Source organism: Cheilinus undulatus, linkage group 9 (assembly GCF_018320785.1).
Source record: "Cheilinus undulatus linkage group 9, ASM1832078v1, whole genome shotgun sequence".
In the NCBI taxonomy this organism is placed as follows: Eukaryota; Metazoa; Chordata; class Actinopteri; order Labriformes; family Labridae; genus Cheilinus; species Cheilinus undulatus.
In genome coordinates, this window is record NC_054873.1 from 19,618,151 (window position 1) to 19,641,873 (window position 23,723).

Genomic DNA, 23,723 nt, shown 5'->3' on the forward strand with positions numbered 1-23,723 from the left:
AAATGGCTCAAAAAACATGTCCTTAATTTATTAATGACAGTTAACTAAAGTAAACCAAATTTCTCTGGTTAAAGTGGACTGCCTTTTAAAGTGCACCATGTCTTGTTAGCGGGGTATTTAGTATTGGGAGTAGCGTAAGGAATAATATTGTATTGTATATCAATATTAAGTACAACACTTACTTTCGTTATTTCTTTGAAATGTTTCCCCATATAAACAGAGCAATTTAACAAATAAGTTAGAATGAGAACAGTTATGTTAGTAATAAGCTACATTACCCTGTTTATAACAGGCAATTTATAAATGACTATCTGTTCAGTGAGCTGGTATGCAAATTATCCAAATGTTTCTCAATCTGATGGTGTTTTAAACAAGCCCGACCCATACTGAACTGGTCAAAGCCCAAGGGGAGCTGTATAAATATGATTTATAGTTAAAATTGATTTATTGCCCATGCCAAGCTGAAACCAACCTTGTTTTTTCCATCCTGTCAAAAGACTGAAGAGAGGAGGTGATCTAGAAAACTACACACCACCAACCTCCTGGCCAGCTGGATGACCTTGTCTGGCCTATATGAAGCACAAGAACTTTTTAAATTAATATTTTGTTCTTTGAAATGGATCAAACTCAATACCAGATCTCCTGAGTCAGAAATCCCTTTACAAAGCTTTTTATAAACTTGTATATTACCTTACTTATGTATGCATAAAGTGTGATGTATTGGGTGTCTGTTTGCTGTAAAGTTTTGTTTCAGTTATCCAGTTCGTCTTTTATTTGTAATTGTTAGTGTAATTGTTAGTTCCATTTAGCTATATAATATATTTTTTGTTTACAGATAGGTAAGGTATGTAATTTAAAGTGTTTTTGGTTTTTTATGCTAAGCTATACACATATCCCTAAGGTAATTGTGTATCGATAAAAAGAAAATAATAATTAGATTTTTGTTTCTGTGGACTGCAAAGTCTTTTCCTGCCTCTTTTGTGGTCGGGGTTAGTAGGAGGGGTCACCCCTATGTTACATTTAGTATCCCCTGGGCTGGGCGTAACCACCATTTTGACTTACTTTGAAGGTGGGCTTTCAAAGTCTTCCTCCCAGTAGCTTCTTCCCTCCTCACGATGCAGGTCTATGTCTCTGGTGGAGGCAAAGCTCTGGCCAACTCCCTCACCACCATGGAAATACAGGGCATTGCCCTCAGATTGGCAGGCATGCTGACCAATAAGAACACAGGCATGAGACATATAATGGGAGACCACTTAAATAAACTTATTTTTTCAGAAAATCCCTTGTAAAGTAAAAACAGATTCATGCCCTGCTTTAACATGCAGGGGAGAATAAGTCGTGAAAGACAGTCTTTCAGCAATGGCAAGTTTTGTAACTATCTATCAGTTAGGGTCAGTACTTTATTTTTGGCATTGAGTTTTCATCCTTTTAAAATTAAATGAACTTGTTGGGAAAAAATATGGATTCTGAGTGTTTTATCACTGTACCTTGACAGTAGCTCCTGGGAAGAAAAGCCAGTTGGCAGTATCTGGAGGGTCGAGATTGTCCTCCATGAGGGGGGCTTTATGAGCAGCATTGACCAAGAGCACATTATCCAAACCCCAGCAGGACTCATAGCCTTCGGGGCCTTGTGGGACCTCCTGAGACCAGCGAATTCGAACACCATCAGCTCTGGATTTATGCGGCAAGGGAAGCAGGTGGATGACGGTGCTGCTGTTGGTCGGGGCTCTTGAGGAGAGAACAAACACCATTAGTGTGTTGTTGAACATGTGTATGGTGTTTGTGTAAATATAATACTGTGAAGTATGCCTATGCATCAAATAGCATTTCACTGATCATTAAAAGAGCTAAATCTGTCAAACATAGAGGTATTAATGCCTGTTCATACAACAAAAATATTTGATTGATACCAATCTATCATATAGATGTCCTTTGACTTGTTTCTATGTCAGCGCAAGAGAATAACATGCCAGTATTACAGGTTAGTATTACAGTAAGATAAATAATTAATACATTATGAATGTGTCCAAGCAGAAGAGGCAGGAATAGAAGGATGAAAACAGGGGGATCATAGAGACAGAAACAGGAGAGGTATGACAAATTGAGAGGGGGAGGTGTGAGCAAGGGGAAAAACAGTGATGGCGGGTGTTTATAACAGATGGAAGGACTGTGGGATAGATCAAAAAGAAGGAAAAAGAGGAGAGAGAGACCTTATCTTCTCCAGTGTGATCCAGTCATCTGAGGTGTTGGTGTTGCCACTCAGGCTGTATGACACAGTGATGCTGGGGTCTGAGTAACTGAACCGGCAGGAGCCCGAGCCTGGGGAATATAAACACACAGAGGACAGATATATAAGACTGTTAACACACTCCTGTTGATAGGCAGCTGAAGAAAGTGTTATCCAGTTTCCTTTTCACAACTGTACAATTTTATTAGCAGAGCAATGATCACTGGTATGCCCTCAGGCAGCCAGGCCCGGCATGGTGGCTTCTTCTGACTGATTGCGCCCACATTCCCTCACTTAGCCAAGTGGAAAATTATGTTTAAATGGTGTCATGGTGGAACTAAGAGATCAGCAGCTTAAGAGGGCTGACAGAGATTATCAGGCTGTATGAAAGGGCTGGGCAGACATGATCAGAGGACAAGTGCTGAACCAAGTTTCTCTAGCTAACTATGACTACATACTGTTTATGTGGATGTATTTGTGTGACAAATTCTGTGGGATCAAACTGTTCTTGCACCTGCACAAATGTATGTTCGTGTGCATGCTTTGGTAGCTGTCAGGGTCAAAGGCGGCTAATGGAGGAAGCAGTTAACCCCCATGTCCCAACCCCACTGGCCCTCAAATCCCCCGCTCTCCCCCTTCTCTCACATTGCCTCATGGTGTGCAGCTTCCACGTCCCGTCAGTATCCCACTGTGCAGTTCCATCTCAACTAAGTACAGCCGTACATTAACCTGTTACCACTGTGCTGCACAACACTCCTGCATTGAAAATTCAAATAAATGACCCACAAACTAGAGTAAGGCCAGACATAACAACGGGTGGGAAACAGAGCAAAAGAGAAATAAAGGAGGGCTGGGGGTCAGTGGGGTTGTCACTAAGTATGCACTGTTATTTTCTTCCCTGTCACAGTCCCCTGAGGACCAACAGATGCATGTAATGGACATGAAAAATACAACACCTCTAAAAACTCTGCCATGGCCTTCTGGGTGTCTGTCCAGAATATTGTAAATCATTCATTATAGTGATAGGAGAGGCAGAGCAAAGAGAAAGAGGAAGAAATATACCAATACACTGTGTACCAGCCAGCTTCCTAACAAAATAACCCTATTTCTTGGGCTGACAAAGAGATGGACTATTGCATTAAGGGCTAATATAGTATTAAATCATACTAAAAGGGTCTTTTAAAATGAACCTGCTGCACAAAACTTATCATTATGTAGTCATTTTTAGCAAAGCATGTGGGGATTTTATACTCACCCAAGGCAAACTGTAGGACTGAGGCAGTGCTGGTGTTGAGAGGTACAGTTGTCTAAGGAAGAAACACAGGGCAATGTAAGATATTGTCCTTAAATATTCTCAACTTCATAAGTTTGAGAAAATGTCAACTTTTAATCCAGCTGGGAATTCTTCAAACACCATTGCTGAAGTGGAGAAATATTTATCTCTACTTCAAAGAATAAGTGACAGAATTCAACAATGATTTCAAGTTTTCTAACCCTTCTTAAGACATTTTAATCACTGCAAGAGAAGGACAACTTTAATACCAAAAAGTATAAACGAGTACACCATATAACACACTATCTTTCATGTGTTTTATGTATGTGTGCATATGAGTTGCAGAGAGAGAGACTCCAGCAAACTTAATTATTTGCAGTGCATGCTTGAATGTATGTCCTTATTGTTGCATTGGCATTCATCTGTGTGAAGATTTCTCTGTGTTTTTGGATGTGCATGCTTGTTGCATTTGAAAGAAGAGCTGCCAGGCAGCTGCTTCAAACATTTGGAGGAGTGACAGACAAAGAAAATGCTTATCAGAGGAGCACATAGAAACATGAGAAACTACACAATTCTCTGCTACGGACTGCCTTTAATCTCTTCCAACAGAATGAACAGTCTGAAATCAACTTCAGAGAAATGACTAAAGGCATGAAAACCAATATGAGTGCATCACTGTTTGCTATATTTGTTTTAGGGCTGACAGCTTCCATTCGAATGGTTGATTGTTTGGTCGAAAAGCTCATGTCCCACCATGAGTCGACAAGGGTGAGCCCTTGCTCTGAGTGTACATTTAATTGTTTTTGTTAGGTCAAGCCAAGCCAAACACATGTAAACCAACAAAACAGATGTGTTTCATCTAAGGCTGCTTTGCTGACTAGATGCATATCAAGGGAATTTGGTAAATTTGTTATCTATCTTGTTGCTAAGAGCATGCTTTTACCTAAAACTCATTTAAAAAAAGTCAGATTACAGCCAGAATTTAGAAATAACTTTGATTTTTTTTACTACAGCCCCACTTAGTAGAAGTTTTTATAGAGTGCAGAAACACAGAAGTGTAAAAATGAGACACTGCAGTGGTTAAAGCCAGTATGTTGTAATTTACTGAAGCTGTGGTTGTGGCTATAGAGTGGTTGGCTTCAATGTATGGTCAATGGGTCATAAAATGTGCAGTGGTCACAGTGTGGTTGAACATGGCACCTACCAGCTCTCGCTCCCCAAAGGGCTCACAGAAAGTGACTGCTCTGCCATGCATCAGCACACCACACTGCTCTCCCACCTCACAGTTGCTGCACTCAGACCTGCAAGGAGAGAAGAAGAGAAAAGAAGAAAAGAGATAAGAAAGAATGACTTATTAAAAAGGAAAAAAAAACTTTATTGGAAAGCACAGAAGACTCAGACAGCAAAAACACCCCAAGACTACAAGAGGAGTCTTAACCTTTTCACCTACCAGATGCTTGGGTCCAGCTCTCCTTGGAGGTTGGAGTCAAAGTCGTCACGCAGCACAGTGTGTTTCCCATGGAGCTCCACTAAACAAACACATACACCATATGCTTACAGTTAAACCAAACCTGTATCAAATCAGGTCTTATCATGATGTAATTACCTGGCTGATTATTATATCAAAGGAGAAGAAACATAGGCATGCAGTCTGACTCACCAAGACTTGGTCTCAATGGGGACTCTGTTGGAGCTAAAACAGACAAGAAAAAGAGAGTAAATATTGTGAGTTACATCATGGTGACAACTTGGACCTTGTCCGTCAGATGCCAACACTGAGCTTTACTCATGGGCAGTGTTCAGAGGGATTTCCACAGCTGCAGAGGTTTATATATGAGCATTTGTGTAAACTCAACATCAATAGTTAATGTACAGACAGCTGAGACTTTTCACATCTATAAAGTTTTGCATTTTTAATTGCATGAATAAAGAGTAGAAGTCAGCAAGTGCTGGGGATAGGCCAGTTCTTCAATCATCTTTAAGGGAAAGAAACTTTCCTTGTGTCCTGGTTGGCCGTGGCTGCAGTCTCCAGGCCGCTGATGTTAATTCCTTTCAGTAATGAAAGGCCGAGCGGCCATGATTAACGGTTCAATGCCAATTAACCGCCACTCTCCCCAGAGGCGGCTGTGTGCTGTAATCTGTGGCCACTGCCTTGCTAACACATTCAACCATCAATCTCTCTCAGGGGAAACATAACTCTGAGAAGAGAGGGGAGGTGAATAGAAGGCTATGGAAGTATAGACTTAATGAATCACACATGGTTTTGACAAAAAAATACACTGGCTCTTACTCAATCACTAAGAAGACTTTGTAAAACTTTGATATATGACATAAAGTTGAGTGTGACCTATAAAGTTTGGTTTAAAACCAAATGAACCAATAAGAAATTTTTCTAATAGATTTGTTCAGGGGAACACTGAGGATGCAAAAGGCACAGGTCAGGTGTCTCATATCACACGCTTCAATAGATGTGATTTACTTAACTCTGACCTGACCCATTAAAAGAGATCAGCAGGTGGATTAAATATTTAAGATTCAGCCACTGAGAATTCAAGTCAATTTGCACATTTTTGTTTTCTATTGTAAGATAAATTCACAGAGTTTTTGTTGAACCCCTTATTGTAGAATTTGGTTTAACTTCTGATGATCATACAATGTAGAAGTGCAGAGTGGTTTTAACCTTTAAGCTCACATCACCTTTCAATCCCTCTGAGCTTCTATATTCTGCTCTAGCAGCTACGTCTTAAAGAGAGTCTTATTCCAGACAGAAGAGAAGTATAATCTACCACTGTATTCTCCATCCAGGGTGAGCCTTCCTACCTGATAAAAAGCACCAAGATAACGCAGCAAGGTACTTATTCTAAAGTTCAATTTCAAGTTACTTAAGACTTTTTTCCAAAGCATACAAAAACTTCCTCAAAGAGAAGGGCTTATATACGAGAAAGCCCGACTAAAACCTCTCACAAACAACTGAACATAAAATAAGCAAGGAGAGTTTACAAAATAGATTTCACACTTTTGTATAATCCTTGCAGATGTCTTCATTTACACCTAAACCATATATTTTGTCAGCTGTCTTCGCTTCTTCCCAATGGATCCAAGTGCCTGGGCACTTTGAAATGGATTTAGTATTCAGGGAGTGGTGGTTAAGTTTCATGCTGACTATAGAAGTTGGAGTCTTAGTGGCCTGTGTGACAAAGCTGGATGGTTCGCTGGCTGCGACTTGCTGCTTCTCTGGTGGGCCCTTATGCTCAGCTCCATGGCTGGAACTCAGGCTTGAAGATGGAGCCCATTAAAGGCAGATCAAAGGGCCTTCTTCCTTCCTCTATGTCTCCTTTCCTTGCCCTCTAATCCTCAAATGTCTGCTGGTTTACAACATGTTTGGAGAAGCTATCAATCCCAGTATTTGAAGCTCTCTCTGTTCTCTATTAACATTCCAAATAAACTGTAATAAAAAGTGAAATGTGCAGCTGATTTCTTGGTTTACATGGGTATGTGTGTCTTACAAATTTATCCTTAAAAGAGCATGTACTAAAACCCAATTCCTGGTAATCCACCCTCTCAAGCTGACACACAGTAATAAATGCTTGGTTGATATTCTGCTCTCCTTGGTCTTCTCTCCTCTCTCTCTCATACAGTCACTCTTTCTAGGGAGGCCATTTGGCTGGAAGGAGGCCATTTTTTGGGGGGTGGGGGGTGGATAATCCCTTCAAGCTTCCAAAAAGGCCTCATTTACAGTTTTCTTTCTCCATGCTCCATCACGCTCTTCTGCTATCTCTCTTGCTTCCTTTCGTTCACTATCTCTTGCTTCTCCCCACCCCTCCATCCACACGCGTTCTGTCTCTCTCTGCCTAACCCTTAGCTCATTGGGAGCAGACAGTGGCGCTCATTTCACTCGGAATAATCCCCTCTCACTTTCTTAAAGACTTCAATTACTGCCTCCTCTATTTGCAGCTCATCTCTGCTAATGCCTGTATCTCCCTGGCCAGGGCTTATATTCTCGCAAGCATGCAGAGGGACATGCGCACACACAGATGAAAAAGTGCAAAAATGCACACAGACAGCTTTGCCTTCCGCCGCTGACCCAGCCCTCTGTGCTACTTTGCACACTTAGGCACAGATATAAACAGGAGCAACAAAAAAAGAAGTGGTTCTCAGTAAACTCCATCAGGACTGAAATCAGATGGGTGCTGATGAGCAGAGTTTGAAGATATCCAAGGGGAGACTAAATGAGCGTAAGCTTTAGCAGACTCAGACATCTCGGCACAAAGAGCGCAGGGCACAAGTCATGTTTAATCTTCTCCCCCTTCTCAACATCTTCCAGCTCTAATCTTCTCTCTTTCGTCTCTTACTCCCCACCCCAACCTGCACCCACCCATTCCAATCTCCCCTTGTTCTCCTCTCATTTGCTCTTTTCCCTGTCTGACTCACATCCTAAAAGACGTGAACCCGTTTGAAGTTGCATTGCCACCAACTAACTTGCGGTTGCAATTACTGGCTCACCAGGATGCATTATGCTGTTGTTTTTATGCTTCTACAATTACTGGAGAGAAATGGTTCTCCAAGGTCAGATGCTGCCACTTCACTCCACTCACTGGAAGGCAGTGCCTTTGTGTAAGTTTCAAGTGGCATTGTTACAACAATCATAGGTGAGTGGAGCGTAGACTGGCAAAGTAACAAGACTCACTACCATTATCCAATTTCTGAGTTACCACTTTTAGCAGTGTTTCTTTTCTAAAGTAGGATTTCAGGTAATACACAATTCCAATTTTATGGCAAGGTAAGAAGTAGTCAAGGAAAGTGTTATGTGACAGGATAATTTTGCTTTTTTCTGTGATTTTTGTGAGCAGCTTTTTGGCAAATAAGTTGACTGACATACGTTTGAGTTTGGAAATCCAAGGCAGGCATCCTCTACTTCCCTTCAGTTTAAAGTCAGGTAATTCCATGTACAAGACATAACAAAGAAAAAAAATATGACTGGAAAAAAAACAAGCCAAAGAAGATTGTAGAGGAAAAAGGGAAAACATTAAGAGAGATGGCTTGTGGGGGCCATTAGGATGTAAGAGGGAAACACAGACTTTTGAGAGATCTCAAGTTTTCTTGCTCATGAGCAGTGAGGGGTAGCAGACAAACCGGCACTCAGCCAGGTGAGCTGGCTGGCAGGCTGTGAGGGTGGCGAGGCGGTGGGGGAGTGGAGGCCACCCGTCCCTCCTCAGTTGCGTTGTGATCAGGCGTCCCTCAGGGAGCAGTGGCCTCTTTGAGTTATATGTCCCTTTAATAATCCATCTGGGGTGCAGTGCACCCGGCCAGGCCCATAAAGAGCTGATTTATTCCCTCACTGGAAATGAGAGGACCTGGCGACGCCAAGCAGAAAGCAGGGACTGCTGGCCCTGTTGTCAGGAGATAGAGCTGATGGACGGCCTGCAGCAATACCCACAACCACTCCACCCTTTGGAAAACAGGCACCCTTTGCAAGCCAGGCCCTACCTCTCATCATCCCCTGACTTGGCTTCTCTCATCCAAGCTTAATGAGTCTTTTTACAGTCGCTCAGTAGGAGCGGAAGTGATCCTCTGTTTCATCCTTCAGCCTGTCTGTTCAAATACTTGCACCCATTTAAAACCAAGAAATTTGCATTTTCCCATGTCATGCTTAAAGCATCTCTAGACAGCTGTCAAAACTAGTTTTCAATGTGTTGATATGTGCCACAAACTGCTCAACTCTTGTGCAAGGTATTTAATCCAGTTTTGTCTCCTGATTCAACAAGTAAAAAGACAAATAGTTTTTTCCATTCTTTTGGTTTAAACGTAAGTAATGGGCTTTCGATCACTGCCAACTGAAAGTGACGTTGGAGGGATGAATTGGATGTTAAATGAAGGAACGGATTGAATCAGTGTGCTGGCACAGCAGAAACAACATTGTCTGGGACCAGGCATCCCCCAAAACTGTGAGACAGTTGATTTCACACATATGCAACGACACACAAGCACACAAATCCATCCTTTGCTCATGTTTCAACAGGCTTTTAGTTACACCAGAGAGAAAATTTTAAAACAAACACCTATCTGCTTGAACTTGCAGATAAGCTTTCTGTTCTTGAGGAGCCAAAGAGCTACATGTCAGATGTTCCACTGTGAGTTAAAGGCTTATTCCGCCCCTCCTTTATTCTTTATCCTTTAATCTCTTATTTACATTAGTTTCCATCTCCATCTTTTTATCATGCTAAGCTTTCATTCACACTCCGTTGTTACCTTCTTTTCCAATCTCCCTCACTAATCTCCCCATTTGCTCTTAAAGCCTTCACCCTGGCTGATCAGCTCTGATTGCCTTCTTACAGTATTTGAACAGCCTGTCCTCCTTTCCTCTTCTTCTGTCCCTTCCTTTCTTTTTTCCAGCTTCCCTCCCTCTCCTCCATGGATCATAACCCTGCTTTAGATAGCTTTCATTTCTCCAGCTCTTCAAAGCTCGAGTCTTAAGCATATGAACTTCTGAAGTGGCTTGAGCTGGCCCTGTATCTTTTATTCCACTTTGAATGCTAATGCCTAGATTTGAAATAACTTTGCTCAGAGCAGCCTGCACTCTCTTTGCCACTCTGCAGCTGAATTTGGGATGCCTGTTTGATCCTGGTGGAAGGTAGGAGTCTACAGGCCTCTTCCTTACCTTCCTGAAGTTTGACAATGACGAGGGAACTAAGGCAACAAACATGATACATTTTTTAGCTCTCATGGTTAAAAGCATGGCACCTTCATGTACTTCTGTAGTCAAAGTGTTCTTAAAAGTGATGGACAGCTCATTTGAGTTAAAGATTCTGATTCAGAGAAAAGAAAAAGTCACCAACTAAAGAGTTTAATCAGTAGAGCAGAGAAAAAAAATGTTCAACTCTTTTTGGACAATCCACAAGAGACCAAAAGGATCATTTGTGTGTGAGTGTCCTCCATTCACTCGTCTTTTCTCTGTCGCCTTTTGCCTTCTGTTGCCCCTGGCGTGTTCAGTTCTCATTTGTAATTCAGATTTCCTGGCATAGTTCAGCAACAGACAGTCACTTTGCGTTAATGGCAATTAAAGGACTTAGCCTACAACAAGGTCGGACATCTACGCTTTCCTCTCTCTTTGTGTAAATTATGTTTAATCACCCTATTACCTTTACCAAACACACAAATCACCTGCAATTTATGACCTTCAAGTTTCTCATTACAAGAGTCTCTTTAGCTTTCTATCTTTGCCCTTCTGTCTGCTAGTCTCTACTGAACCAAACAGAGAAGCGTTATGATTCCTAACACAACTTATCTAATATTGGTGCTTTAGTCTATACTACTCATGTTTTTTTCCTGAAAACTACACTTTTAACATTACCTCACTGCTACTTCTATGTCTGCTGCCATTCACAACTTGCTTCCTCCAAGGCCTTGTAAGGTCTAAATCTCGCTTTACAGCTTGTCTGCTGTGAGTAGATGTGTGGTAGAGCGATACTGCAGGGCTTTGGCACAAAATAACTGACTGTTGTTGGCTGTAGATAGGATAAAATTGCAGAGGGAGAAGACTAGAGCAGTGTGTTAGTAGTAGCAAGAGGGAGAGCTCTCAAGGCAAGGAGACAGAAGAGAAGAGCCTTGTCGCTCTGATTTGGTCAGGCTTCTAGGCTGGACTGAGGGCTGTGTGGCTCATCTATTTCAAGTGGCATGAAGCCATAAAGTTGAGCACTCTCTACTTGGCATGTGCTAATACATCGGTAGAGTGTAAAATGACCTGCTGAGGGACTCACTTGTAAAGAAGAGTCCTCAGAGACTTGCTGCAAACAAGAAAAAATCGTTTTGAATTTTTCGGTTTTGCCTGTAAAGTCAGCTGGTGGCAGTTTAAGTTAAAGAAGTCTATTTCTCTACTTTGAGCATTAAAGTCGAATTTGATTAACAGGGAGTACTTCTTGAGTGAGGAGGAGGCTTCTTTCCTGTAAACAAGCAATTATACACACTCAGCATGCAGAGGGGGGCCGCACTGTCTGTCAATAGCTACTTAGGGCTGTCATAGAAAGTAGATGTAAGAATTGTCGGCCATAAAGCGTAAATCTCCAGCAGAGAGAGAGATGGAGAAAAAAGGCTGAGTTTAGCATAAGCTGAAATTAAGCCGGCAATATAGGACATCCAAAAATCTCCGGTTCTGGCTGCTTCATTAGGCAGAAAGAGAGCCAGGATGGAGTCTGCTGTCATAAAGAAGCGGCATATCAACCATATTGTGTCATTCGTATTGTGACAATGTGTGCATATGATGGACAGTAATGGGAAGTGAGTAAGGAATGCATATATGTCTATGCACATGTGTGCTTCAACCTACATGCATATTTTTACATGTGAATGTTACTGCCAGTAATAAGTGTCTGTCCTCCCGGCTAATGCTACTCACCTCCCTGCTCACAGAGCTGTTGGGCCAGAGCATCCTTGAAAAGGATCTGTCCACGGTTTGTTGCTGTGGCTCTGAGAGAGAAAAAGAGAAAACAAAGAGAGGGAGAAAAAGAGCATTAACACAAACAGCATCCTTGGGGAGAAAGTTAACGGGTCTGTCTTTAATTTAAGATCAATCCTGCACAGATGGCATCATTTCCCCTTAAACAAAACTTGGTTAAGCATTCTGCATAAAGAAGGACATTTTCTGTAGTTTATTATGAAGTGACTTTCAGCTAAAAACAGCAAGAAAAAAACGTCTATTTGAAGCTACATTTATACATAAGACAAAGAGTCAAAGGTGACAAAGGTGTGCCTGGGATCAATCTGGGATAAAGTCTAGGTTGGCAAACATCCATACATTTATTTTACAACATTTTCCTATGATAACAATATTTTGGTTATTCTCTCAAGGTTTAAATTTAGCAATTGTGTTTTCTGGAATAACAGAGCTGGATTTCCAAAGATAACAAGACAACTCCCTCAGAAATTACCTATTCTTTTTGCATATGTCACACTGAGATCATTAACCAAATTTCAATAATAGAAAGGTTGCTTATATGTAATTACAAATATGACTGCATATACAGTAAAAGATGATAATTGTCAAAGTAAAACATTTCCTTTGCTCTATTTTTTATAGGGCAATCTTTTTTGCTCATATGTTAAAAGTCGTAGTAGTTTTCAAAAATCCTCTGGTATAATCTGGTCCATGCTCTACTGCACTTGTGCATGCCAGTGCAAATCTGGTAAATCAGTGTGTTGAGTGCTATATGTATAGAATGTAACATGACTTTCCTTCCGGTGTCCATAAAATGCATTATTCATGTGAAAATGGAGACGTGTTTAAAAATCTAACAGGGTGAAATGGCTTAAAGTGCAGTGGGATCTTTCACATGGACACTGAGACATACTCTTCTGTACAGCAGACAGGTGGAAAGAGATCCACTATCTTGCACAACAGCAGAATTACAGTGAAGATGTATATACATTACATGGAAAGGGATACTGACAGAGACCACACAATTTCATAGCCCCTCCAGCCTACTGTAGCTTTTTTAAGCAGTTCTCATATATGCACTCCTGAAAATTTGAGGAAAATTTCTAGATGATTGACCCTAAAAACATTCTGAGCCTGTCGTTCCCATATACATCTCACAGAAGGAAACCCTTTGTTTTGGGTAGGAGAGGTGGCAGGTGGTCTAAGAAGAAGGTAGATCATGTAAAATATAAAGAGATGGAAGTGGTGGACAAAACAACATAGTCCGCTGTACAATGCTGTTAAGTTGTTGCCTTTACATCAGTGCTCTGTTTGACACAATCAAAATATCAACGAAAGCGCAATGAAGAACAAACTGGAGAACAGAAAATATGATGAAGCAGATGCATTTTGTACATGCAGACTGTTCTGTTATTGCCTCTATGCATGAAATGTATTTCATCAAGAAAGCCTGCTGTGAATTTTTCTGAATATTTCCTGCTGCATTCACACATGAGCCCACCCTGATGTGCAAAGTACATACAGTACACCAGAGGCTGGCAAGAAAGGTCTGGGAAAAATCTCAGTGAAAAATTTGGCTGTTTATACTGTATTCTTATATGCAGCTTCCCTCTGAAAAAAATTTGTAACATTTTGAGGGATTTTGTACATATGTAGCTGGGTTTTAGTACGTGTCAGCAGCAGCAGTGGGATGCGTAAAGGCACTGTGAATAAGAGTTCAACGAAAGGGGACACTTCATTATATTCTGAGATGGGAAGCAAAAGCTGTACCGCACAAATCCATCTGTATGAGACACCATATTCCTATGTAATTCACAGTGGAAAAATAACTGGAGCGAGGAGCGGTCGAAAACATAAAGAGGATAAGTATCAGAGCTGTGACGCATTTCCTCAGAGTGCATAAAGTTCTACAGCTTCTCCATCAGGGAAAATAGGGCAGTAAGGGGCACATTTTTAATAGCAATTTGGCTGTGAAAATCAACTGCGGCTCGTAAATTTAAGCTGCCTTGCATCAAAACACACACACACTGACCCAGAATTACTGTACATGTACCACCCACATACAGTAAGAAAGCCAATTTGAGGCACACTTGTTGAAATTTGAGGCAGTTTTATTTGGTCTCTGCCTTGATAGGACAAAATTACACTGCTTCTCAAACTGTCAATATTTAGGGTGTGCAAATACCACAAAATAACACAACATTTCTATCATCTGAGAAAACAAAGCACTGAATAGCCTTATTGTGACAACAAATCCATTTTTCCATCAAACTTTCTTTCCATCAGACTCAGCCAGTTGTGTGATTGTGCTCTGTACCACACCCACGCAACTGTGCATTCATCGCAGACTAAAAAGGGGAGTAAAAAATGGGATTAAAATGAGACAAACTTCATGGGATGTACACAATATGGTTGGTGCCTGAGTCAGTGAGTCTAACATCCATTTTTCAAACTTTCTCCTCCAATCCTCTCTACAGTCTCAGGAGGATTTTGCATGGCACCTCCCAAACTCTCCCCCACCCTGTCCCACCATGCAGACTCAGGCCTTTTTATGGGTGCCAAGGCATTTACTCGTTCATCTCAGTTCATCAATAATGAATAGACCTCTCATCAATTAGTTAAGACCTCTTGTGCTTTTGCAGAGCTGGGGAGAAAACATACTTAATTACACTCATATTTCAGAATCGGGTGAAAACTAATTTGAGTTTGGTATTTATGAATAAAAGATGGCCGTAACGAAACAGCGGGTGGGGATGTAGGAACAAGGCTCTTAAATATTTACTAAACACAAGTCTCAGCTTGAGTTCACTAAACAGATTCTGTTAAGTGCCGGGGGGACAGCGGGCTCCTTCAAGGGGCACATTTGACCTCAAACACATCTGTGACAGTAACCCTTACAAGGCCAGGTGGGAGAAAAAAGAAAAATGTTCTTAGAGTAGCAGAAGAATTATTCTTGTTTCATCTTGATTCCAAGTGCAGTTAGCTTTATACAATGAAGAACCTCTCCATAGTTTAGTTACTGCATTTAATCCCTACAGTTAAAAAAGGCCAACATAAAACATTTTAGTGTATAGCTGAGGTCAGAACACATATTTTTCAGCAAGATTATACCCTGATCCAACAGTCGTAGGGTTTCAGGACCTGTCTGCCCTAAAAAAAATCTATCATTTCATCAAGTCTGTCATAGTGAATGACAATCAAGGGCATGCCTGAGACACCTTCTGACCTTCAAATAAAAAAGTCTTGCATGTTTGATTTGTTCTGTGATGTGACTGACACTGACCAACAAAAACCCAGAGTCCTCTGCTCACAGCAGTCACAAAGGTAAACAAACCAAATGGCAAAGAGAAAGAAGAATAATGAAAATGGTGCTGTGAGATGGAACTGTGAGACAGAGGAAAAGTTTGTCAAGCTCAGACTACAACATCCCCGCCTTTCTGATGTGTTTTTGAGGTAAAACTACAATGGACAAAAAAATGAGAAATGATGGTGAGCATTAGCCTCAGCCTATGGTATCAATCATCATAATAGTTGGATTGGCAAACAGATACAGAATAGAACAGTAAATAGAGTATGTTTTGTTATTCCCCATCCCTCGTCCTTCTTACTAATGTCATCACATCTGTTGTAACAGACAAAAACTCCAGTAGTCTGACTTTGGCTTTAGTGTCTGGAAATTTTGACTGATCCACCTTGACGTAAAAAGATCTGTCCTTTGGTCATGTTCATTCCTAGAGGCTGGCTTCCCCCAATAGAGACCATAGCTGTACTGTATGTATCACACTTACTATTTATACGATCCTTCAACAACCCACTTAATAAACCCTGAACTATCTCTTCAAAGGAAAATTAGATTTTCCAGAAGACGTATCGACTGTTTCTAGTTTCATCTTGTGAATTTACCCTGGAATTACAAAGTAGCAACAAAACTAGGCTCTGAAAATGGCTGGCCAAATTACGAGTACAAAGAAAGCTCTTGACCAGGATACATTTTTTCAGTGTTTTGGCTGACATTGAAATTGATCTGTATTTGAATCAAAGCAAAAATTCTCTTTGAAGCGTTAAAAGTTGAACCCTTCATGGGCAACAGAATGGACCCAGTCAAAGCCGAATCAATGTACACGTATCCTTGGATATGAGATTAATGATAGACAGACATGAAAAACACTTAATTAAGCTGGTGTAATATGTTTTATATGTTATTCTGTTATTCAGTCTTCTTACTATTATATGCATCTTACTTGCCATTTTACCACTAAAACATGGACTCCATGTTTTAGTGGTAAAATATGTATAGACAGAGAAATTGTGATAAAAGTAGTTGCAAGAAAAACACAACATACAAGGTATTGCTATTAAAAACAAGACTAATGCTGTAACACAGTTTTATTGAACGTAAGTGTTTTTCAATGTCTTTCTCCTTCAATAGCCTACTTCTCTATCAACACACCGCTGCGTTTGGGTCTTCCACTGATCAAAGCAGTGCAGCAGGTCTTCTTCGGACAGTCGCTCAGAATCTCTGTCATTTTTTTCTGAACTCCTGACGCAGACTAATGATAGTTTTGATTCACCATTGGCTCTTCTGGAACCCACTCCTCCAAAATTATATCCTCAATGTCAAAGAAAGCAATCAGGATGGCCTTCAGTGTGAGCAGTTGTGTTTTCATTATCCTTGGTGACGTTATAAGCACTGACTGCTGTTTTGTCTCAGGGCTGTGTTGGAAGATCCAAGTTTCATCTCATGTAATCTCTCCGAAAAAATTGGGTTTCTTTTAATTTGTTCCAAAATGCCTCCACAAATTTGCTTGTGTTTTTCCTTTGGATCAGGAATCTGAATTTTGGGACAACTGTGGCACACACCTTCACCATGTTTAAATTTTCATATAAGCTTTGCCGAACTGTCTTCTTATCAGTGGAGACCATATCTATTTTATATGGATTCACTGAACATTTCAAATGATTTGTTCAATTAGTTGGGCATTTTCAAGAGTCTTTGATGTGCATGGGCGTCCAGAAAGTTCTTCATCTCGGACATCCTCTCTGCCTTCACAAAATCTTTTGTGCCTTTCAAACACACATGTATGTGTCATGCAGTGTTCTCCATACACCTCAGTCAATGTAAAAAAAGATTCAGCTGCTGTTTTGTTCTATTTCACCAAAAATTTCAAGTGTGTTGCTCAACTTTTAAGCAAGTCATTTTCTGATGCCTTAGCAAAAACATATGCACTTCAACCAGCAGCTAGCAGTGAACTAAAGATGTCACTTATTAGAAACTTACAGCAGTTGTGTGTGAATACCCAACCTTTAATATATAACACTCAGAGTGACAGTGTGACTGTGAACCATGTGGTTTTGTCCTCATGAGTTATTTATAAGCCATACCTTGCACTACTGTGTACATACAATCAAGAGGAGCTGAAGTGTTGAACACTTGCTTAAATTAAGTGGCGTAGTGCAGGGTATAGACAGGTACTATACAGAGGAAACCCACTTACTTGTAAGTCTCTGTGCAGAGTATACCCACTTCTAAATCCCATGACATCCCCCAGGAAAGAAAAGACAACAAAAAGGATTTTAACACTAGAACACATTCCCCAAATACTGTTGAGGAATATGAAATAGTTCACTCAAAAAGCATCATCATATCCTTGAATCAGCCTGTTAGTGGGTCATTGGTAATGATAAAACCTGCTATTTGTTGGCTGTTAGTTTTATAACGATCCTTAATCCTAAAGCAGTTCAGTGTCAGTGTATTATTAATAAAGGCACATTCTTAAGTGAACTAAACATGCAAGATGGTCTTACAAGTCTTGTTTTTTTTTTTTTTAAGCAGGGCTGTTATCCTCTGCTGTATGGGCCGCTTAATAGAATGTGGGGAATAAATTAAAAGTGTACCCACTTCTGATAGCAATGTAAAGCTGCTGCTTTTAAGACACACTTATGCAGAAATGTTCTTGAAATTTTCAAAGCACTTTTTTGTCTCATGTCTTTTTTCTTTCTTTTGATGAATACAAACTCATCTTCTCTTCTAAACTAAGACAGAAGAGATAAATGCAACAGGAAAGGGAGTTTTTCCTGTCTAAGTACGTGTGTATTTGAGAGGTCTGTGGTATGTGTGACTTAATAACCTGTATGTCATTAAAACAGTAGCCAGGAGAGGGCATTTAGCCTGAGTTGGGGAATGTGTGATCGGCACAGCGCGACGCCGGCGTCTGTCCTGCCGTCACACTCCAGCAGCTCCTCAGCGTGTGTCTCTCATTACTGTCTCAGCTCTAGGAGCCACACACATACGCAGAGGACAGAGGCAGGTACACACAGAGCATTTATAGAACATCTAAATGTTAATTTGACTTTCTTTGGGGGAAAAAAGCAATTAAGGACCTAAATGTGTTGATATTTTTCTCTCTCTCTGCACTCTCAGATTCAAACGAGGGATCATTCATCTTGTGAAACTACATGTCATCCTCTCTCCTCTCATTAATCTGGAGAAGCAAGTCTGAGAGATGGGAAAGAGAGAGGGATTGAAGAAGATGAAGAAGAGGATTGAGTAAAAGATATGGATAAGTGGACAGGGAAGAAGAAATGAGGGGGGTTGGGATTTGGTCAAAGGAAAATGTGGATGGGGGTTAGATGGCCTTGTCTTTCAAAGTCCACAATCTGCTGTCAAACAGCGAGGCATGGGGGTAAGGGCAGGGATCGAGTCAGTGTGCATACACTTACAACAACACACACTCTCCAAGCCACATATGAGCTTTAACATGTATGCAGATGGACAGGCTGTCACTCAAAGAGCTCCCAAAAGAGCCTGGAGTGGGTAATTACCAAGCATGTCTTCCATGTTAGATTACATGTTGCTGTCGGCCATAAGTATCCCCCAGGAACCAGCTTGACAGCTCCCTGCTAACCACACACACAGACACACACACACATACAAACACATACACATGTAGGGAAAACTGACGGTTGATTTAGCCTAAAGCAGTGTACATGCAGTTAAATATAGCTAGTGCTTTCTCAAACACAGGGATTCTGGCCACACAAACAAACTTCTGTTACTTATATTGCATGGTAAAGAGCCCTATATCTCCTTTCACACACTACTACATCCATGGGCGGAGAACATACATACTACAATGATCTCTACTCGTTAGAAGATGCTTCCATCCCGTTCTTTTCAAATCCCAATTAAAAGCTCATTTTCTCTCCCAGCTCACTTGGCCTGCTAGTAACCATGATTAATATGAGGAGTTTCAGTAGGGTGCAGTTCCAGTTGCCAGCACTGATTTGGTGCATTTGGACCTCACCCTTAAAATAATACATCCTAATTGGTTGATTTATCTCCCATGTTGAGGACCAGCTGTGGTCGTTGCACCACAATCAGAGAAAACAGATACAAGATGGGAGAGGAAGATCAGAAGTGAAAACAAGACAATGAGAGAGCCAGAAGAACTAGAAAAACAATAACTGGATTGTCAGTTGTCCAAAAAAAAAAAAAGGGAAAAAAGAAACTGATCAAACATATAGATGACTTGTAGACTTTAATGAAATAATTTGTGCCCCTCTGGGCCTGAGAAGGTGCATCTAGCTTTGTGGGATTGCATTTCTCCCCTCCGACTTCCTCCCCCTCTAAATTAATTAATTGTAAAAGGCTCTTAGAGAACATGTAAATTTAATGAAGCTCCACAGAGGAGGGATTTGGGAGTTGTTTGGCAAATTACCTGCTTGTTAGCACGGGGTCATGAAGAGTTACAGCTCCAAATACCACCAGAAATAAGCTCAGCTAGAGCTCAGTATACAGCCAGGAGAAGAGCAATTGACCTTAACTGTTAGTGAGTAATAATTAGGGGGATTAGGAAAATAACCGCAGCAAGAGTAAATAAGTGGGGGAAAAAGAACGTGTGTGTATAAAATACTCGAATTGTTCTGTTGTCTTTTTTGTCTTTGGAGTTGTTCTTTCTTTTATTTCTGTTCTCTCTTTTTCTTCAGGGGTCAAATTGGGATAAAAAGGGGAGAAGGGGAGAAAGAATACAGTATTGACTGAGAGTCAACAGCAGAGAGATGAATCCCCAAAAGTAGTCCTGTCTGCATTTCATCTTGTCTGTCACAACGGAGCATATTTGTAGGAACAAACTGCACAGAATGTGAACCAATCATTTTCCCGAAACATATCAGGAGGAGTAGCAGACCTCCTGTCTCTTGAGCATGGTTCATAATGCTGAATTTAAAAACATGCTTTATTTTTTTCAATCTCTGCACTCTTCACTATGTCATCTAAAATTGATAAGGAGGTCAGCATCCCTGCAGGTCAGACGCTGACCTCCTGATGAGACTGTGTGTGATGTTTGTGCAGCACAGATGTCATATGGACAATATGTGGCAGTATTGATCAGAACACAGAGGTTTAATATGCATGTATCTGTGTGCAGGTGTGTTTCTGTGTACACAGGTCTATTCGTGTAATTGCACGGTTCATGGACTGCCACTTGGGAAATAAGACAAAATTATGGATGCAGAGGCCTTTAACAGCAACAGGAGTCATGGTCTGATCTGCTGAGGAGCATAGGAATGGATTTGCCTCAGATGGTCGATGATTTAGAGTCACATTCAGAAAAAATGGCACATTTAAAAGTTTAAGAAAGGTTAAACACATGAATACTAGAGATGTAGGAGTTGCTGTCTTAAATGTGAATTTGTGATATATTAAAATTGGAATTATATGGTTGGACTGTGTCAGATTTGCCGCTCTGGTCGGTTTGTGGAGAAAAAAGTGGATAGGATTTATGTGCTCTGTCATGCCTCACATTTCTGCCCCGTATTTCTCCATCTTCACTGCCAAAATGCGATTACCTCGAGCCAATCATTCATTTCACACAGCCGAATGTCCACAGTGAATCTTTAACACAGCCCAAAGCTAGCGTGGAGCTTTAGGGAAGAGGGGAGCTCATTCACCAGTGATTTTATGTTAAAATAGACAGAAATATTGACTTGAATAGTAAGTAATCAATAGAGAAGACTATTAACAGGAGAAACTACGGGTGCTGAGAGACTGGTCATCTGTCAGCCTGGAGTCTGAACTATGACCCTTAGACCTCTGATTAATAAGTAAAGCTGTCAATCATCCTGCATTTGTGTCACCAGACTAGATGGGCCATTGGACACATTTCAACATTAAATCTGACTTTTAAGTTTGGAATTTTACATCTGGGTTGAAGATGCCATCTAAAAAAGGACAAACCGTATGAAGCTGACAATTATGCAACAGTATAAATTTCACTTTTTTTAACCTGATGTAATGTGATTTGATCCAACCTAAAAAGGGTAGGTCTGTGCGTCACCACGACTTTAAAAAAAAGTATCAAGCAAGCAAATAAACATTTTATTCCATTCATTTATTTATATGGCTGATAATCTGCCTTTTAACAAAGAGCAGAACCAGACTCGTGTTGGAGAGCTATCTGGCGCAACTGTACCGGCATGAAAATTGGCAGAAAGAAGAAATGGATAGGGACAAACAGGGCAGCACAAAAAACAACAACGAATACAGGATTTTTATAGTTTTTCTTATTATCTATAGTAGGGGAATCCCTGATCAGGTTTTGTGCAGCTCAATCACCTAAAAGTGAGATCAGCTGCTCACCACTGAAACTGATACTGTTCATTTTTTGTGATTTAGTACATCAGCTGCTTTAGTGGTTGGTCATCCATTTAGCTTTGTAGGGTACCGAGACCTACTTAAAGTAGATGAGTAACTTGATAAAAGAAGTACAAAAGTTATCCTTATTCAGCCAAGAACATGCTTTTACTTTTGTTTACTTTGTTCAACAGAGTGGCGTTCTTGTTTAAAGGGTGCCTTTTGAAATGCTTTTATTGATCCGCTGGACGACGTGCTGTCAGTGACACTGCTGCTGAATAATGTCAGTGCTACTGTTGTTGTCTTTGTCCACTGTTGTATTTTACTGGGAAACAAAGTGTTCCTAAACAGGACAACAGCTCTAAGACTCACATCTACAATCATCATAATGATGATAGACACAAGAGGACAGTGATTTAAGTTACAAATATGCAACAGTCATTATTCCTACCTATAGCAGACATATATTAATTACATTTTACCAGTTTTTAATCCAACACAAACAGATAAGTAAAAGGAATAAAACAAGTAGCTAATGCACATATAAGTGTAACTTCAAATATATCAACATGTAAATATTCCTGACAAACATCCTCATTAATGACTCACCTAAATTCCATTCCTCTTACAAACTTGGATCATTGTAATACCCATGCTTGAACTATGAATTGCATTAAGACTCCAACTTTACAGAACTATATATCAAATATTTAACTACATGAATTCAGACATCTTAGTGATCTTCTCTCTCTAAGAAATAGAGTCCTAACCCCCATGACGAGATTCAAGATTATAATTCACTTTCACTTCTATGATAAACTCTCAGAATGCATGGAGTGTAATGCTTCTCTAATACTTTCAAAAACACAACAGCAACCAGCATAATTACAACACACGACAACTGTCTTAGTTACCAAGGCAGAAGAGTGTGTAAGCATCAAACAGACACTTGCTCTGCTAACTGCTCCAATGCTTAACTTCACTTCATCAAAGAGGAGCTATAGGCATCAGAATCTTAGTAAATATCAATTAATGTCGGTTCTGAATGAATATACACATTCACACCCATTAACCACATGCAAAGGCATAAAAGAAGAATGTGCCTTCACAAAAGCAGACATTTATCCCCTCAAGGGAACACTTTGGGAAGGGGGCTCACTTAAAGTAATTAGAGCAATCTCCAACCATGCAGCTGTCTGAGACCCACAGGGACACAATAAACACTTCAATCCAAAAACACATCACAAACATGATAACACAAGGGGATTTTCATACTGCACCACTTGTGGGCAGACAGCACCCAGATACCGCCAAATGACATCTATCCAAACCAAAAAAAAAAAAAAAAAACACACACACAATTTTAGCTGTTTGAATATGTTTCTCTGAAAGTTGCTGTGGTTACATAAAAGAATCCAAATACACACATGCCCCTCTCTCACAGACTCTCACACACTGTCCTTACTGCCTTGAGGCCTTAAGTGAAGCAGAATAAAGTAAAAGAAAGAAAGAGACACATCAGGGCATCTTTGCATTCACTAGAGGAAGCTTTTAACCATTCTCACCTCTGCTAAGTGCAGCAAAGCATTCAGTACATTATGTAGTGGTGTGGACTGTCATGTCTGAGCAACAAGAACAAAAAGTGGGGCACGTCTGTGTTTTAAGCATTCATTAAAGCCTGAGTTGGTCTGCAATTTTTTGCATTAGCAGTATATGCTATGTTCTTAAAACGGTAAGTGCAACACGCTTAAGGTTTAAGCCTACAACTTTTTGATTGGTTTTGTCCCTTAATGTAATTTTTTGAAATTTATATATACATAACTTTAGCATGTTTTATCTTTAGGTGGGTAGAAATTTTAAATGCCAACTGAAATAACTATGACTACTGCTACTTTAAAAGGGTCTGCTCCTAAACCTAAACATTGTAAATTTTCACTGTTAAAGTTTCAGGTCTAAAATCTAATGTAGCATTTCACAATGGATGTACCTAGTGATCAATTAAAATAAAAATGAATCTCTCTTGTTATTTTCTTTAAATATTTTATATAAAGTAGGGCTGTCAAAGTTAACGCATTAATGACGCCACAATTTGTTTTTGGCACATGATTAATGCACGGGCATTCTGTGTGACCCTCGACCCATCCTGTAGTTTGAGAGACCA

General features: G+C 40.3%; 1 protein-coding gene across 3 annotated transcripts in view; it reads right to left on the reverse strand.

Annotated features, from left to right (window-relative positions):
• reln (reelin) overlaps window positions 1–23,723 on the reverse strand; it is a 119,783-nt gene that overhangs the window by 35,161 nt on the left and 60,899 nt on the right. For all 3 annotated transcript variants that reach the window (XM_041795404.1, XM_041795403.1, XM_041795402.1), the window contains exons 4-11: window positions 11,893–11,963; window positions 5,161–5,193; window positions 4,951–5,029; window positions 4,705–4,801; window positions 3,483–3,534; window positions 2,211–2,319; window positions 1,488–1,728; window positions 1,063–1,208 (exon numbers count right to left, since the gene is read on the reverse strand). In XM_041795404.1, coding sequence (XP_041651338.1) covers window positions 1,063–1,208; window positions 1,488–1,728; window positions 2,211–2,319; window positions 3,483–3,534; window positions 4,705–4,801; window positions 4,951–5,029; window positions 5,161–5,193; window positions 11,893–11,963 — 828 coding nt within the window. The remainder of the gene's footprint in view (window positions 1–1,062; window positions 1,209–1,487; window positions 1,729–2,210; window positions 2,320–3,482; window positions 3,535–4,704; window positions 4,802–4,950; window positions 5,030–5,160; window positions 5,194–11,892; window positions 11,964–23,723) is intronic.